The sequence below is a fragment of the Diabrotica undecimpunctata genome, chromosome 1, assembly GCF_040954645.1.
Source record: "Diabrotica undecimpunctata isolate CICGRU chromosome 1, icDiaUnde3, whole genome shotgun sequence".
Lineage (NCBI taxonomy): Eukaryota > Metazoa > Arthropoda > Insecta > Coleoptera > Chrysomelidae > Diabrotica > Diabrotica undecimpunctata.
Window position 1 is genome coordinate 121,925,827 of NC_092803.1, and position 20,169 is coordinate 121,945,995.

The 20,169-nt window shown below is 30.4% G+C and overlaps 1 protein-coding gene across 1 annotated transcript in view; it reads right to left on the reverse strand.

The window, feature by feature from the left end:
- Window positions 1–20,031, reverse strand: part of LOC140431298 (UDP-glucosyltransferase 2-like) — a 144,992-nt gene extending 124,961 nt beyond the window's left edge. The window contains exon 1 of the mRNA XM_072519238.1: window positions 19,788–20,031. Within this exon, the coding sequence (XP_072375339.1) occupies window positions 19,788–20,007 (220 nt within the window). The 5' untranslated portion in view covers window positions 20,008–20,031. The remainder of the gene's footprint in view (window positions 1–19,787) is intronic.
- Between the last annotated feature and the right edge of the window lie 138 nt (window positions 20,032–20,169).

A 20,169-nucleotide genomic window follows, 5' to 3' on the forward strand; every position in this document is an offset into this window, starting at 1 on the left:
ACCTCAGATGCATAGACCTCTGCATCCTTATGTCCTTGTCTTTTCTTCGCCAATTTAGCTATTATTGTCTTCGGATTGTCGCCTCTCAGTTGTCTCTTTAGTGTCTCCACTATTTTTGGGATTGTATCCTCTGTAGTTATAAGGTTTCTGGCCTTATTGGTTAATCTTGTCTTTATTAATGTTATAGCTGTTTCCTCGTGTCCTATCGCTATTTTCTCAAGGAGTTCTAATGCATCTAAAAATAAATGCAGTTTACCTGCGCTTCCATCAAACTCGCTGGGTAACATCGTGCTTGCGATATTTAAAAATTTGTTGATTGTAAGAGCGATACTTATTTCTTGCTCTGTGTCGCTATGTTCTTCCTTCTTCTTAGGTTGTTGTTTCTTTGTCACATGTAAAGAAACTGGTTTAAAATCTTCTACATGTTTAGTATATCCTTCATCCGAAATTTCCATAATGTTATTATCGTTTAAAACTTTTCTATGTCCAGTGACTCCTTGTATTTGTAATGACTCGGCCGTTTCAATGAAGGTATTTAAATCTTCTTGTCTAATTTGTACTTCTCCATGGTATATAAATTGTACTAAGTCTCTTAGTGCTCCGTAAGTCACGTTTGTCAAAATTACCATAGGATGTTGACAGTGCTTTGCCTTAAAAATTTCCTTAAAATATGGGCTACAAACTGAAAGAACCATTTTATGTGCTGTTATGCATTTTCCTTGCGCTGCAAGCGTTACATCTACAAAATCTTGACTCTCCCACAATGAATTTATTCCTAAACTCATATTTTCGCAGAAATTGTTCCAACATAATGAAAATTTTTTTGATGCCATGGTCAATTGTCTTTAAAAGTTCTTTTAAATTATTTTCCTTCCTTATAAATGTAACGATAATTCTAAATATCCTAATTTATTGTAGTTAAATAGTAAAATAAAAAGTCATATCCGATTTCTTCGTCTATGTTAATTGAAGAATTTGTCATTTAAGAAAATTCATGTCGTAATTTAATATTTTCCGACTTATGTCACAGTGTATTTTCATGGTCAAATATAAATATTTTTAAAACTATACCTTAAGCAAATAAAATTATATGGCACATTTGTCCCATTAAAAAATAGAATTTGATATATAAACAGTTATTAGCGATAATTTAAAAATGAATTATATTCTGTACTTTTAAAAGCAATAAAAATTGTGTACTCAACATTCTGAACTTGAATTAGTTAAATTCTTATATTCAAATACTGAGTAATAATTTCTATCTGTTAGACTGTATAATTTATATAAGGGATAAAAAATAAAATTACTTACATAATATATTTCACATATGGGTTTTGTTAGTTCACTTTTGTCCATTTATCCATTTTTCTATTTATTGTCCATTGTCATGAGCTGGGATGCTGTCGCGGGGCTCCTGGCGGGTTTGGTCCGGAATTTGGCGGGAATTGTCTTAACTGCTGATGCATTTTCTATTTCGAAACTGGTACAATGGGTTCCATATAACATCTAGTATGTAAATTTCCATTTAAATTTCCAGTATGTAGCTGCCATTTTTCATTTGTTTCTTCGGATCAGAAGACTCCTAATTGAAAAGGTAGGATTGCCATGTAATAATAATGCTTCACTTATGGTATCGTATGGTACATTTATTTAAAACACACTAGATACTCATAATTTGGTTTATTAGTTATCAAGTACAATACTAGATAGTACTCAGTTGACGTTGACAATATTAACCTCGACCATTCTCTTGATTCTTCATTCTTAACAATAATGATAATGCTAATAATCCCGTGATTTCTAGCTGTTTAACACACGTGAGTTTGTTATTATAATACGTTTGTTATTTGTTAACTGATACACGTTATTTAATAAGTTTTCTTCTACATTGCAAATTTCACTAGGTCAGAGTGTATCCTCGTTACAACGATATTTTCAATGTCGTACACAAACAATATATTTTCGCAAATATGTGTCACGTTATTAGAAAAGATTACTTGGATCTGATGCTTGATTAAATCCCGTTACAATTCGCCAGACCAGATGGAGTTCAAGAAGTTCCTTTACATAGCGCAAAAGTGAGTGTGCAGTTTCGGGACACGGAATCATTGGTCCATACTTTATCGAAGAAAATGGTAGGCAAGTCACAGTTAATCAACAGAGGTACATACAAATTTTAACATGATTTATCCCTGATCTACGTCAATTTTGCCGTGCACGTAATTTATCATTTAGAGACCAATTTTTCCAGCAGGATGGGGCAACTTGCCATACTGCTGTCGCAGTTCGTCAATTTTTTCAGACACATTTTCTAAACAAATTCATTTCACCATTTACTGACTTCTCCTATCCTGCACATTCTCCAGACTTAACATACATTTGGAGCATGGCTAAAACTGCCGTTTTTAAATGGGCACCACAAACCATCAATGAGTTAAAAGATGCCGTTAGATCCTTCTTCGCCGACTTGAGATAACCTTTATTCCGTAGCATTACGAAAAATCTGGAATATCGGTATGAAGTATGTCTTGAGAGAGGAGCTTTTGGAGAGCTCATTTAGAACAAGTTATAAAGTGTCAATAATATGTATTTTTTAAAACAATAAAATAATTACAAGTTCAGTACTGTTTATTTTGGGCTATACTGTATTTTATTAAACCAAAAGATATTCTAAACGATAAATAATATTACAAATAGTTATTTTTAAGAAAAAAGTTACATGCACAATTCACACACAAATTGTTTACGTTCAGGATTTACATCTGCACATTTATTGTGACACCAATTCTTACATACTTGACAACGAATCCATGATTCTTTGGATCGTGAATGCAAAAATAGTTCGTTATAGTAAATTCAAGCTGTATCGTCCGAGTCGTCTTCTTCAAAAGAAGATTCACAATCGTCTTCAGAACTGCTTGTAGTTGAAACACGAACTTGCCTTTTCACTTTTCTTGCGCCTTGTTTTCTTTTTTTTACTTTTTTTTACTTTTTTTTCTGCAATTTTTTGTTTTATATTACTAATTTCTGGCGTTGAATTTAAATATCCTGTTTTACTCCGTTTTCTTTCCCTTTCCTGAGTTACTTCAGATACTCCAGCTAAAACAGGAGGACAAATATCTTCGACCGAGATGTTTAGGACTGACGATGATGTTGATTTCTGATCAGTGATTTTTGATAAACCTTCCAGAACATCCTGGTAGTGGGTTTTGTTCATAATTATCTATCTGTTGTTATAGACGACAAAATCCCCTAGAAGATTGCCAATCCTCGAAGACATCTAGACTAAACGGTTCTATTCCTGTCTTTTTAAATATATTTATTGCATTTGATGGAAGATCACTTTTGAAATATGCTCTATTAAAGATATTGGCTACTTTAAATTGGGTAGCCAATATCTTTAATAGAGGTGGGCTAGAGGTAATATAAATTGGGTTGGCTGAATGACGAAAGTCTATGCCACAAAAAAAAATGGGTAACTGTTTTACCTGGATTCTGTCGCAGCCGTAATTGAATTTCTTGGCCGTAGTAATTTTAAAGTGGTCTAAAAAGTCCTACGTCCAAGGGTTGAACGTGATGAGAGCAGTGAGCAGGAAAACAAAACATAATAATACCGTTGTCTTTTGCAAACTGGAGAGCTTCAAAACTTTTATTACTACCATGACCATCGAGTAACAACAAATCTTGGTTGGTTTTAGAAGCCTTTGAATACGAAGAGGAAGAGAAAAACGGGGAAGACGAAGGAGATGAGGTAATCAGAACAGACGAGATTGAAGAGGAACCACCAACGATTCTTGAAATTAAAGATGCAGTTGAAAACCTATCCAGAAACAAATCACCCATAACAGTGATTAGAATATTGGAATACTTTGCACCATACACAAAAAAAGATAACTTTGAATGCTTTACATGCAGCATACAAAATATTTTTCATAACTCTATGGCACCATATGTAGAACAGCACCGTATGGCATCATATGTAGAACGAATAGTTGTAAAATACCAGGCAGGTTTCAGTGGTAGTAATTCGACAATTCATCAGATTACAACCCTAAGACAAATTGTAGAAAAAACACTGGAATATGGCTACATAGAAATTACAAAGCAGCCTACGACGCTGTGTAATGAAGAGAAATATTTAAACCAATAAAAGTGCTAGGAATACCAAATCAGTTAGTAAGTTTAACAAAACTAACTCTTAAAATTAAAAAAGTTCAATGTAGAGTACGAATTCAGGGGGAACTGTCTGAGCCTTTTAAAACAAATAACTGGCTATCCGAGGGAGGCCCTCTCTCATGTATACTATTTAATCTGGCTCTGAAAAAAGTAACACGTATGTCACAAATCAAAACCACCGGTTTAGTATATAATAAATCAGTGCAAATCCTTGCCTATGCTGATAATATCAATATTGTTGGGAAAACGGAAAATACTGTACGAGAAGCGTATGTAGCACTTAAAAAATCAGCTACAAAAATAGGTTTAATAATGAACACCAACAAAACGAAGTATATGAAAATAAGCACGCAACCACAAATTCTACGCCCACTTGTTATAGAAAACGACGTCACCTATGTAGTGAATGAATTTACCTAGCAGCGCTCTTAATCACTAAAAATAATACTACCGTAGAGATAAACCGCAGAATTTTCACGGCAAAAAAAATGTTATTTTGGGCTCAATCTCCTTAATTATATCGAGAAATACAAAAGTATAATTCTACAAAACACTAATACGCCCAGTCTATGGTTTAGAGACCTGGACTACAAGAAAAAATAATAAGCACATGTTAGGTTATTTCCAAAGAAAATTACTAAGGTGAATACATGGAGCAGTGAATAACAATGGAGTATGGAGAAGACGATATAACTTCGAACTTTATAGAATATACCAGGAACCAGATATCGTAAAACATATAAATATAGGATGTCTGAGGTGGATGGGGTATGTAATGCGGATGAAATAAAATTATTTAGCTCCTTGATAGATCCATTGGTCAGGAAAGAAGAGGAAGGCACAGAACAAGATTCCTTGATAAATTTGCATTTCGCATATTTGTTAAGTCTGGTCATCACATTCCAAGGAAAGAACGTACCAGATAGTATACAACTTCACTATAGCAAGAGATTTAAAACCACCAGAGCGCAAGGTAGACCCATTAAAAGATGGATAGATACCAGCAATCAAGATCACTAATGTGACTACAGCCTTAAAATCGTGCAAGAACAGAGCTAACGTCTAATAACAGGAAAAAGACTACGGTTAGTTGAGATATTAATGGTATTTTCCAGGAAATCCAGATTCATTATTAATGTGAAGGTTGGATGTGCACCTCATGAAATATTTTCTGATTGTTATCCTACCAATAATGACAGTTCTGACATTTAACTTGACCATTTAGGTAAAAATAGCACTTATCATAAAAACAAATATTAAAAACATAATTAGTATTGAAAATAATTCGTTCGGTGATGACCTCACAAAATGCTAAACGCCGCCCCGATCAGAATCATTCTCACGTAGTTTGTGACTACCTATCTGACAATGTTCTTGAATTCAACCAATGTTCCATTGCAATTATCGATTACCATTTTTTTGTTTATCACAGATTCAATCTCTTAAACTTTTCTCATATTTGCAGCAGCTTAAACACTATTATTATTTCGCAAGAAAATAGAAACAATCATAACTTTTTGTTTAGTTACACCATTTTATAATAAATTATAAACTTTACAGATACAAATGAAACACTAAATTACTTTATTTTATTACTGCCATATCAGGATTTTAAAATAAATATTAAATTACTATTTTTATTGGGAATAAGCCACAACTTAAGTTTAAGGAACAAGACATAGATGTCTATAATATTTTCGTCGACTTTAAAGAAGCATATGACTCAATAAACAGAAATTGCACTAGTTAGACATGTGTAGTTTCGCTCCGAGATTTGTAATTTACTTCTAATTTACGTACAGCAAATAGTGAAGTTACGAATGGCGTTTACTTGAAAACACTATAAAACTTTGAAAAATACTACTGACTGCGACAGTTACGAAAGTCAATGCCGAAAACGGATTTTTAAAAAATTTATTTTCATAACAAAATTTATTTATTGAGAACGTACAGGTATGGTAACAACTACAAAACAAAAAGCTCTTAATCTAATTAAACACTGGTATATATAGTCTTTCTATATGTCGTCACACATTGGATAATCCAGGGACGTAACTCCTTCGCCCTTAGAAAGAAGCATATCCTTGGGGTGTGCTTCTTTACACAATAAATCCTTGGGTTTCTTCTTTTCTTCTTTCTTCTTGTTTTCTTTCTTCTTGTTTTCTTTGACGCACAGTTTTACAATATTTAGTTAAATAATATAAAATTAAAATGAAAATTATTATATATATACAGATTGTCCAAAAACTTGTTTGCTTAAAATAAATTGAATTATTATTGTTTAAATTATACTTTTCTAAAATATCTTTAGTCTTTCTAAGGTTAATTGTATTAAGATTTATTGGTGAAAAATTTGAACTTTCATTTTGAAAAATATTAATAGAAGGAATAACTTTTGGAAGATTTATATGAGCAAAGTGATTTTTACTAATTTTTTCTGTTTGGAAGGCTTCATTCTTGATTTTCACGGTACATTCAAGAACTGATTCTAAAACGTAGCTTCCATGTATTGGTAAATTTTCTTTTGAGTTTGGCACTCGATAATTGCTAATTCTTCTTCTGGAACTGTAACTATCCATTTTCCGTCGCTGATTCTTGTAGATTCTATCTTCTTTATCTTTACTTCGAAATATTCACATGCCAATGCCTTTTTCTTGAAATTTATTAATTGGACTGCACAAGGCGCTTCTTCGGTTATCGTAAGTTTATTACTTCCTTTACATATGTATTCTTCTGAGTCTATTTCTGTGCATATATCTTTCATGTAGATATAGCTAAATTCATTAAGTGCAAGGAATGGTTTGTAAGGTAAATGAATAAGATAATTTGAGTTATTCATAGGAATAGGAATAGGAAATAGTTGGTAATAATCATATATTTCCGATTCAACTAATGGAATCTCTAATACAAATATAATTGTAGAATTTACTGAATAGCTCTTAATATTTATTATTTTCTCATACTGAATTATTTTTCCTAGTGTAGAATCAAAAGGCATTAATTTTGACTTTGTCTGATATTTTGCTTTCTTTATTTCATTTAAAAGTTCAATTGGATTTACTATAGAATTGTGCAAGGTATTTATTTTGGCAAATGAGATTGCAGTTTCTACTTTTTCAAAAATATCATAAATTGTTTGATAAAGTAAAGTAATTTGATTTATTACTATAAATGACTGAATGTGTGTATACACACTTTTTTCAAATAAAGCTAATTTATTCTCTATAGCTTCAATTTTTGATATCAAAATCAATTGATTATGTGAAATATTATTTATAGCATTATTATAAGTATTTATAGAATCTTGCAATAAAGATATTTGTCTTAGCGAATTTACTTTTAAGTTACTTTGATTATCTTTTAATTGTTTTATTTCGTTTTCTATTCGTTGTGCGTCTTCTTGGTCCATATTTCCTGTAATACATTTTATTATTGTTCCTAGAGGATTTAGAAGTCCTCTTTTTATTCTTTTTTCTTCCTTATACAAAGGTGGATTAATTTGATATATTTGTTCTTCTATTTTACTTTGTAACGTAATTAAAGGGATAAATGAGTTTTCTAATTCTGGATAATAACTTGTTTGATTTCTGAAACTTGTGTGTAGTCTTTGAGCTTCATTTTTCAATAAATAAAATTCTTGTATGACAGAAGTTGAATTGTAAATTTGTATAAATAATGACAGTTCTAACATTTAACTTGACCATTTAGGTAAAAATAGCACTTATCATAAAAACAAATATTAAAAACATAATTATTATTGAAAATAATTCGTTCGGTGATGACCTCACAAAATGCTAAACGCCGCGCCGATCAGAATCATTCTCACGTAGTTTGTGACTACCTATCTGACAATGTTCTTGAATTCAACCAATGTTCCATTGCAATTATCGATTACCATTTTTTTGTTTATCACAGATTCAATCTCTTAAACTTTTCTCATATTTTCAGCAGCTTAAACACTATTATTATTTCGCAAGAAAATAGAAACAATCATAACTTTTTGTTTAGTTACACCATTTTATAATAAATTATAAACTTTACAGATACAAATGAAACACTAAATTACTTTATTTTATTACTGCCATATCAGGATTTTAAAATAAATATTAAATTACTATTTTTATTGGGAATAAGCCACAACTTAAGTTTAAGGAACAAGACATAGATGTCTATAATATTTTCGTCGACTTTAAAGAAGCATATGACTCAATAAACGGAAATTGCACTAGTTAGACATGTGTAGTTTCGCTCCGAGATTTGTAATTTACTTCTAATTTACGTAAAGCAAATAGTGAAGTTACGAATGGCGTTTACTTGAAAACACTATAAAACTTTGAAAAATACTACTGACTGCGACAGTTACGAAAGTCAATGCCGAAAACGGATTTTTAAAAAATTTATTTTCGTAACAAAATTTATTTATTGAGAACGTACAGGTATGGTAACAACTACAAAACAAAAAGCTCTTAATCTAATTAAACACTGGTATATATAGTCTTTCTATATGTCGTCACACATTGGATAATCCAGAGACGTAACTCTCCGCCCTTAGAAAGAAGCATATCCTTGGGTTTCTTCTTTTCTTCTTTCTTCTTGTTTTCTTTCTTCTTGTTTTCTTTGACGCACAGTTTTACAATATTTAGTTAAATAATATAAAATTAAAATGAAAATTAGTATATATATACAGATTGTCCAAAAACTTGTTTGCTTAAAATAAATTGAATTATTATTGTTTAAATTATATTTTTGTGTTTCTAACTTTTCTAAAATATCTTTAGTCTTTCTAAGGTTAATTGTATTAAGATTTATTGGTGAAAAATTTGAACTTTCGTTTTGAAAAATATTATTAGAAGGAATAACTTTTGGAATATTTATATGAGCAAAGTGATTTTTACCAATTTTTTCTGTTTGGAAGGCTTCATTCTTGATTTTCACGGTACATTCAGGAACTGATTCTAAAACGTAGCTTCCATGTATTGGTAAATTTTCTTTTGAGTTTGGGCACTCGATAATTGCTAATTCTTCTTCTGGAACTGTAACTATCCATTTTCCGTCGCTGATTCTTGTAGGTTCTATCTTCTTTATCTTTACTTCGAAATATTCACATGACAATGCCTTTTTCTTGAAATTTATTAATTGGACTGCACAAGGGGCTTCTTCGGTTATCGTTAGTTTATTACTTCCTTTACATATGTATTCTTCTGAGTATATTTCTGTGCATATATCTTCCATGTAGATATAGCTAAATTCATTAAGTGCAAGGAATGGTTTGTAAGGTAAATGAATAAGATAATTTGAGTTATTCATAGGAATAGGAATAGGAAATAGTTGGTAATAATCATATATTTCCGATTCAACTAATGGAATCTCTAATACAAATATAATTATAGAATTTACTGAATAGCTCTTAATATTTATTATTTTCTCATACTGAATTATTTTTCCTAGTGTAGAATCAAAAGGCATTAATTTTGACTTTGTCTGAGATTTTGCTTTCTTTATTTCATTTAAAAGTTCAATTGGATTTACTATAGAATTGTGCAAGGTATTTATTTTGGCAAATGAGATTGCAGTTTCTACTTTTTCAACAATATCATAAATTGTTTGATAAAGTAAAGTAATTGGATTTATTACTATAAATGACTGAATGTGTGTATACATACTTTTTTCAAATAAAGCTAATTTATTCTTTATAGCTTCAATTTTTGATATCAAAATCAATTGATTATGTGAAATATTATTTATAGCATTATTATAAGTATTTATAGAATCTTGCAATAAAGATATTTGTCTTAGCGAATTTACTTTTAAGTTACTTTGATTATCTTTTAATTGTTTTATTTCGTTTTCTATTCGTTGTGCGTCTTCTTGGTCCATATTTCCTGTAATACATTTTATTATTGTTCCTAGAGGATTTAGAAGTCTTTTTTTTATTGTTTTTTTTTCCTTATACAAAGGTGGATTAATTTGATATATTTGTTCTTCTATTTTACTTTGTAACGTAATTAAAGGGATAAATGAGTTTTCTAATTCTGGATAATAACTTGTTTGATTTCAGAAACTTGTGTGTAGTCTTTGAGCTTCATTTTTCAATAAATAAAATTCTTGTATGACAGAAGTTAAATTGTAAATTTGTATAAATGTCCAGTGTGTAGAAATTATTTTGGAGGTACCTAATCTAAAAGGTAGGAGTCCTGGATATGTAGTTACAACTTCAAACTTGACTAAGTTGTCTCTTGCGTTGATATAGTTGACTGCTCCGAAGATTCCGACGATAAATCTGAAATATTAGGCATTATTTTAGTTTCGTTTAAGTGGACTATTATTTTCTTTTTATTCTTGGGATTTTCAATTTCTATTTTCCCATTTTCTAATATTTGTGTAAGTATATAAGGTCCAGTATATTTTCTACTTAATTTTCCTCCGCGAGTTTCTGTTTTTCTATAAACTTGTGATCCTAAACGAGGATCTTTTGAGTTTCTATCTTTATTTCTTTTTCCAATTATATTCTCTTTAAGTTTTTGATTTTCTTTTTGTATACTTGTATATAGAGCTTGAGTATTATTTTGATGTGCATTAACATATTGAGTATAAGTTTGTGCTGGAATAAGTCTCATGGGGTCTTTACTGTCTGTATGTCCCGATACTAATTCGAAAGGTGTATGGCCAGTTGCTGAGTGTATAGTACTATTATAGGCAACAAGAGCATAAAGCATAATGGAAATATTATCTGCATCTTTATCTTTTTCTTTTAGTAATCTTAAGTGCTCAGTTAAGGTAGAATGGAATCTTTCTACCGGGGAATTAGATTCGTGATGATATGGAGTAGTAAAATGTATTTTTATTTGATGCGTTTTTAGTAATTCGTCTACAACGTCATTTTTGAATTCTCCGCCACTATCTGCAACAATTTGTTTCGGTATTCCGAAAAATGAAAAGAAATGTACTAATTGTTGACACGCTGATATCGCTGTGCCAAAATATGGTAACGCTTGGCCATATTTTGAAAATGTATCTATAATTGTTAAAAATCTTTGATTGCCAACTTTATAAGTATCTATATGTATTATCTCAAAAGGCTTGGAGGGTGTGTGGGTTAATATTAAAGGTTCTTTATGTGGATTTTTATTATATTTTGATCTTTGGCATATTTCACATTCGTTTATATATTTTTCTATATCCTTCTTCATTGATTTCCAGTAGTAATTTATTTTTAAAGCTCTAAGAGTCTCTGAAATTTCTCGATGATTTGTTTTGCCGTCGTGCTTATATTTTATTAGTTGATTTCTTTCTTCTGGCAATACATTGTTAACTAATTTGGTACATTCAATCAATTTTAATTTTGTAAAATATTTACGCCATACATTCTGAAATATTGGTCGTAATTATTGAGATAAGAAATAAATGTATAAAGTATTTTTGCACGCATTTTCTTTTAGGAATTGTGTCACACTTTCTTCGTCAGCTGAAATAGTAGCTCTTATTATTTTATGTCCTTCAAAATTCTCGCATTCGCGTTTTAAATAATTTGCAAAAGGCGCTCTCTTAACGATAAGTTGATAGGCTTTATTGTTTATTATTTCATCCAACAATGAGAATCTATTTTCATTTGAAGATTCAGCACTATGGGCTGTATCTGTGTCTGAGTTATCCATTTCAACGTTTTCATTGTTCTTATTTCCTGTTGATATAATTTTATTTACTTGTGGGTTTTCTGCAACATCATTGTTATCGAGAATTTGCAAAGTTTCATTTATTACATTTTCATCAACTATGTCTGGGTTAAATTCAGCTAAAAATTGGTCGATATCAAAATCTATGTCACCGGGATTATTTATATTTGATTCTGTTTCAATTGCATTAATATTTATTCGACTTAAAGAATCGGCAATATTCGTTTTACCGGGTTTATATTTTATAGTATAGTTAAATTCTTCTAATTTTAATCTCCATCGTAATAATTTGGAGTTGGGTTCCTTTAAATTAAATATCCATATTAGGGGTCTATGGTCGCATAAAATTTTAAAAGATCTGCCGTATAAATAAGGTCTGAATGTTTTACAAGCCCATACAATTGCTAAAAGTTTTTTTTCTATCGTAGAATATTTTTGCTCTGTTTGATTAAGAGTTCTTGAGGCATACGCTACGGGTAAATCATTTGGGACTTTTCCTTGTGACAAAATTGCACCTAAGGCTATATTTGAAGCGTCTATAGTTAATATAAATGGTTTTGAAACATCTGGATATTTTAAAATTGGAGCATTAATTAAAAGTTCTTTAAGATGATTAAAAGATTTTTTAAATTCTGGAGTGTGTATAACTTTTGCATGTTTCTTTAGACACATAGTTAAAGGTTTAGCTATTTTGGCGAAATTTTGGATAAATCTTCTGTAATATCCTGCTAATCCTAAAAATGACTTTATTTCTTTTTGTGTAGTAGGAATAGGAAAGTTTTTGACTGCATTTATTTTTTCTGGATTTGGTCGTACTCCGTCTTTTGTTATAACATGACCTAAATATGCCACTTCTGTTCGTAAAAATTCTGATTTATCTAGCTGTATTTTTAAATTAGATTTTCTTAGTCTTTCAAAAATTGCTTTCAGTCTTTTAACATGTTCTTGCAATGATGAGGAAAAAACAATTATATCATCTAAATATATATAGCATATTTCATTCTGATATCCTCTTAATACATTATTCATAACTTTTTGAAAAGTAGCTGGGGCATTTTTCAATCCAAACGGCATACGTAAAAATTCATAATGTCCTGTCTCTGTGGAAAATGCTGTTTTCGGTACATCGGCTGGTTCCATTGCTATCTGGTGGAAACCATTTGCTAAATCTAAAGTAGTAAAATATTGAGCTCTTCCTAGACCATCTAGAATATTATCTATTAATGGCAAGGGAAATTTATTTTCTATTGTGTTTTCATTCAGTTTGCGGTAATCTATAACTATTCTATATTTCTTTTGGTTACTTGCATCCATTTTCTTCTCTATTACCCAGATGGGTGAATTAAAAGGCGAGTTTGAATCTTGTATTATTCCATTTTTTAACATATCATTTATTTGTCTACTAACTTCTTTTTTATAAACTTCCGGATATCTGTAATTCCTTGTGTAAACCGGAGTATCATTAACTAAATCTATTTTATGCTTTATTTCATTCGTAAAACTAAGGGGCGTTCCGTCTATATAAAAAATATCTCTATATTCATAACATAATTTACTTATAGCTTCGTATTCTTCTTTGTTACAATGATTAAGTCTAAGTTTCTTGAGATTTTCTTTTTGTAGACAATCTATTTCTTCTTCTTCTATGTCCATCTCCTCAATATGATATGACTGAATATTATTTAAATTTTCTTCTTGAATATATTCTACATTAAAAGGTTCCGTAAATTTAATTTCCGCTGGAGTTTCTCCTAGGTTACTTATCATAGTAAAAGCGTTGTGGTCATTTATCTCAATTAAACATGAAGGAATTTGTGCATTTCCGATTTTTGTATAATTTAGTATCGCTGTACCAGATCTTCTGTTAACTGGGACTTTAACTTTTTGAGCTGTTCTTGGTGGTATTATTATTTTACTAGGTTTAAAATATTTTTGTTTAGTTGGATCTTGTGATGTTAAAAATATTGGAAGAGAAATGGTTGGGGTCTTTAGTTTTGACTCTTTAAAATCAATAATAGCATTGATTTGTGATAAAAAGTTGCATCCTAGCAAACCGTCAAAATTAGGAGAGAAATCGAAAAGATAAAATTTATGACTATTTGGATTTTTAAAACTAGGGAATATTGGAATGGTCATAGTTTCATTATGAATTGAAGTAGCGTGTGCAGTATGCACAGCAAATTGCTCAGGAATTATATATTTCGAGAAAAGTTCTCTTGCGAGGTCAGGTCTAAAAAAACTTTGTTCTGATTCTGTATCTATTAAAAATGTAGCATTAATTTCTGGAATTATTATCTTAGGTAATTTATCATATTGTTTAATAGCATTAAAATTTATGTGGCTGTACTTGTTGAGGCTTGGACTGGAAAATTTTCATCATTATATATTCTTCTTTCGTTTTCATTGCACCTTCTTAAATTATTATTATTATATGTTCTATCATTATCATTATATCTTTCTTCTCTTACATTATTACTCGTTATTTTATGATTAAATAAATGATTTGGAGAACGTCTATCATTTCTAAAATTACTTCGTAAACTAAAGTTATTGGAACTTGTATCCATTGGCTCAGGTCGCATTGAATTTCTGCTTTGATTTTGGGTAGGAATAGATGGCTGATTTCTAGGTATATTTGGAAATTGTCTTTGAAATTGGTTACCATTATTATTATTATTAAAACCATTGTTCGAAAAACTTGGACGATTTTGAAAATTATTATTTGGATTTCTGAAAAAATTATTATTTCTGAATTGACTAGAACTTTGGGAAGAATGTCGATTTTGAAAATTATTATAATTCGAAAAATTCTGATTTCGAGAAAAATTATTTCTATTTGGAAATGAAGAGTGTTGTGAATTATTATTTGAATTTCTATTGGAATTATTATAGGATCGAGAATTACTAAAATTTGAGGGTCTCGTATTATTATTTCGATTTTTAAAAGTAATAAAATTTTCCTCTTCTTTAGCGAAAGCCATTGCTTGTTCTATTGAATCAGGATTCTTTAATCTGACTACTAACTGCATGTGATAATTAAGGCCATTTATAAAAGTTTTAAGACAAAGATCTTCATATTGTTGAATTTTTAATATTTTTACATTTAATTGGTCATTAGACATATTTATTTTTGAACAAAGAATGCTTCTAGCATCCTGGATTCTTAAACCAAAATTTTGTGCATTTTCGTTTCTTTCTGGTTTCATTGAAATTATATCTTGTATTAAACAATCAATTGATCTCTGATCAGAAAATGTTACTATAAGAGAATCTTTAATTTTTGCCCAAGAATCAAGTTCTGTTCTTGATGCAATAAGGTCTGCTGCTCTGTCAGTTAGCTTACTTAAAACAGTATCGAAAAGACAAACATTTATAGGATTATTTGCATCTCTATTGCTATGATTATTTAAAAAATTTTTACATGATTTAATAAATCTATTTAATTGTTTCGGATTGCCATCAAAAGTAGGAATGTTATCTGCTTGATATTTAATTAATTGAAAATTAGGTTGAGCCATCTCGTTAAATGTTAAATTTACTAAATTATCTAAAATGTCCTCCACAGTGAAGCAAAAAATATATAATATATAGGTAAAAATATGGATTTTGGTAAAATAGGAAACACTTACATGAATATTTTCATTTTCTATAGACTACAGACTATTTTTGTTCTTCCGTCTGCACCAATAGGATTCTGGACGATGCTGGTTCCTTCTCCCTGGTCTTGGCTTCTCCAATGGGTTGTGGACCATGTTTGTTCCCAGCCCTGGACGTTTGGCTGTTACCGTACCCGAAATGTAGATTTTTTTCGTTAATCTTTAAAAAGAAAAATTGCACACGAAATTCTGCAAGGTTAACACGAACACTGTACAATTTCGAAAAATCTGGCGTTTACTTGAAAACACTATAAAACTTTGAAAAATACTACTGACTGCGACAGTTACGAAAGTCAATGCCGAAAACGGATTTTTAAAAAATTTATTTTCGTAACAAAATTTATTTATTGAGAACGTTCAGGTATGGTAACAACTACAAAACAAAAAGGTCCTAATCTAATTAAACACTGGTATATATAGTCTTTCTATATGTCGTCACACATTGGATAATCCAGGGACGTAACTGTGAAAAGTGTAGTTAAGAAGGATTTTTATGAGAGTAAGTAAACAAAATCGATTATTGTTTATGGATATATTAGTAAATTAGTAATTTAGTGTTTTTAATCACCGTATGGATAAAGGTCAAAAACTCTGAGAAGTTGATACGGGCGGTGACTCTTTGCGCTGGACGGGTGATACGAGCAATAAAAAATTGTCAACAAAAATAACATGTGTCTTATTCAGGTTTCCATAGTACTTTATAAAATTTATAAATATTTTTAGATATTTTATTTAATACAATTTGAAGGTTCAAAATGCACAAATGCGGAGCGTATAAAAAATAAGTGAAGTTAGATTGGAATATGACAATAGTGGTGGAGACAACTGGAAAAAGAGAAATAGAGGAGGAAGTCAAGATAAAGTTATTTGTGAAAAGAACAAATTAACGTCACCGAGTAAGAATAGCCCCCAAAATTAGGATACGCTTAAAATGATGCTTGAACTTTTGGCGAAGAATGACAATATGATGGACAAAATGAGAAAGCTGAGTTATAAAACAAAGCTAGATTATTTAATTAAATTTTAAAAACCGAAGAGTTTTGAATGCTGGCACCTTATACCCTAGCACCGGGACTGTTCTTCTTAGCATATTATATCACGAAAATTCAATAGGAGGTTACCGCCTGTAAGCAACAAACATTCTGGAATATTACAATACTAATTGTGAAGTACTAAAACAGTAACTTAAGCAACTAAATTATAAATAAAGCCTCGCAAAACTACCTTTTTTCAGTCTAAATATGATATTTCAAATTGTAACTAAAATCTAAATAAAAGTAAAAGGCTATTTTGATTGTTTTTGCTATTCAAAAAACTATTTCCTAAAAGAAAATACTTTTACTATTTTAGTATCCAGTAAGGAAGTAGAAGAGATCTTTGAAGATACTCGTCAATTTAAAGTGTTTGTTTACTATTCCAAGAACCTAATTTAAAATTTTGAAGATCAGAGAGATGAAAATTAGCTTACAAGGGATATAGTAAATTTGAAATTAAGGCTCAACGGAATCTATCATGCATTTTTAGTAAAAATTATTGGGCTTTAAGCTGTTTTAATAACGACATAGAACTACGTACTGTAAATGCTGAGATAAAAAAATTTCCATCAACAAGCTCTCACAGTATTGCTAGCAGGCATACAAGAACCACTGGGTTCCGTTATTAAAGCAGTGAGACAAGGAAGTACAACACAACATCGGAAATAAGACAAGACATACAACAGCAGAAAATCCAGTTCCTATTTCAGATAAGCCACTTAACTTTTACAATAACCAAATTATTATCAAAACCGTCAATTACAGTCCACGACCTTCAGCAATTGCCCAAACGTTTGCCAATAAAAAGCGTTATCTATTCAGCTATCGAAAGTCCAGCTACACGCCGATACTATAAACTTTTTTAACTCAACCCGAGAAAGAAGTATACAATTCTATTTGAAGTTGAAGAAGAACATTTTTGCAGAAATTTGCGAAATTATTAGAAAAACATTTAAAAATATCCATACGACCTAATAAAATGTAATCTTTTATTGAAAGATGTTAACTCCGAAGAAAAATAAAAGAAACTTATAAAGAACTATCATGAAGGACAAAATAGCCATAGAGGAATAGCTGAAACTGAAAGCCAAATTGGAAAACGATATTACTGGCCAATATGAAGAAAGATATAGAAGATATCATAAACTTCTGCGATATATGCCAACAAAATAAATATGACAGCCTTCCTCATAAGCTAAAGTAAAAGAACAAATGCTGTACGCTATAAATCGGTACAATAATTCCATACATTTAGCAACGAAGTTAAGACCTATTGACATATTAAATGGACATATCGACGTAAAACATCCATTTAATGTTGACATATAGAAAATAATACTAAATAAATATGTACAAAATCATAGAGAGATAACTTAAGAATTACAGAAGGAAGTTAACCAGCATATTTACAAGAATAATATAAAATATAAAGTAATCTAAAACAGAAACAAATCGAGACAAGTCCCTATTACGTAAAACCAAGCACAAAAATGTATACACGGAAGACACTCACTAGAAACAAATTACTTCAGCGATATTCCGCAAAACTTATTAAAGGAAATTACGAAGTAACTGTTAACATATCAAAAGCTACAGTTCATAAGAAAAATATAAAATATTAATTCAAGTCACAAACTAATACTGAATAAAATTTTTTTTATTAAAAATTCTTTATATAAGGAATATAATTTAACTTTATAATTTATATAATTCTGAATCTTCCCTACATAATTACTCTGACTATGGGAGAGGAAGTTGGGATCAAGCTGGATCAAGATCTTCAACCTGGGACAACCACACTAGCACACATAATTTTATACACTTCTTCAGACTACTACCAATAAAGGAGGAACTAGACAGAATTAAAGCCCAGTGCAACGCAGTTACTATAGCAATTTAAAATGGAATCAGCCATTCGTACTTCAGCAGTTCACAAAACTTTGACCAAGCTCTAAGATGCCATTTAAAATCAGCTCAAGAAAATTTCTCTATTTACCCAAATAGTAGAACAAGAATACGGCTAATAAGTGAATTAGGAAGTATTATCAAAGCTACTTCGGTCAATTTAGACATCTTTGTAGGAAAGGTACAGAGACGAATACTAGGCTCAATAAATGAGATTAACAGTTGGCAAATCAGATACAATTATAAAATATGTGATATATATATGAAGAACCACCTTTATCTCAGTATGTTCGCCTAAAGCGTCTTCATTGGGCAGGACATGTATTTAGAATAGAAGAAAACATACTTCTAAAAAAACTGACAAGAGTGCAATAATGCAGAGAAAGAGATCTATTGGATAAGATGGGAGATTATGTGGATGAAGATGCAAGAAATCTTTCAATTAAGTGCTTTAGTACATATTGGGAGGATGAGATGGAAGGATGATGCGGATGAAGACGTAAGATATCTTTCATTTAAGAACTTCAGCATCGAACATTTGAGTGATGGCATTGGTGTTTGTGGTAAAGCACTACCTTAGAAAATTAATTTACTTAAATTCCTTCTAATACAACTTGGATCAGATCTTAAACTCAAAAAAACAATGTATGTAAAAGTGCATTTACAAAAACAAACTGAACAAATACTTTACAGAAGGAATAAGGTAGTCGAAAAAATTAATGTAAAAGAATACCTAAAAGAATTATGTCAATCTGGATGGTATTTAAAAAAAAGTGAATGTTGGTTTGTAGCAAGATTTAGTATATAAAAGTGGACGCTATTTAATAAATTCCAAGCGTTCTCTTAACTATATAACTAAAATGGGTAATAAATATGTTATTATTATAACCACATAACCAATGTTTTAAAACTATTTATGATTCAAAAAGATTTGTGATTCAGGCCAAGAGTAGACCAACGTAGTAGAGGAAGACCACCTACACGTTGGGCTAACGATATCAGGCGTATCACCAAAAATTGGCAACATGGGCACACAAACGCCAAGAATGGACGAGTTTAATTGAGGCATATGTCCAGCAGTGGACGTGATCAATGAAGGCTGGATGATAATGATGATTATTCAAACGGGAATTGAGAAGAAATTCTTGAATGTTGTTTCATGTTTAAATAAAATAGTAACCAAAACCAAAAACCACCACGAACTATTTGCTAATTATTCCAAAAGTAATTGTAGAAACAGATGAGGATGTAAATATAAAAGTATCTAGAAAACATCAACAGTAATTATAACATATTATGTAATATTATATTTGTAACGTCATAAGGATTTTTATTAAATTTACCCGTGATATCGATCGGATGATAATTTTTGTATGATTTGTTCTCCACTGGTGATGCAGCCAACATGGTTATATTGTGTCCTTTCTTTAAAAGGCCTTCCGCTAGTCCGTAATTCCATATTTGATGACTTGGACTCGGAACATTACTAACGAAGAGAATATTTGATCCAAAAACTGAATTTAAACTAAAATATAGTACAAAAACGAACTGTTTGAACTGCATACTTTAAACTGCAAGAGCTGATAAGTAAGTGATGATATTTTTACGAAGGCTATATTTATTTAGTTGGGGAGCCAGGGACGTACCTACGTGAAATACTTGTTAATTATTAATAAAATAAAAAAATCTAGAGACGTAGATTCATTTAAAATCGTAGAAATAGGA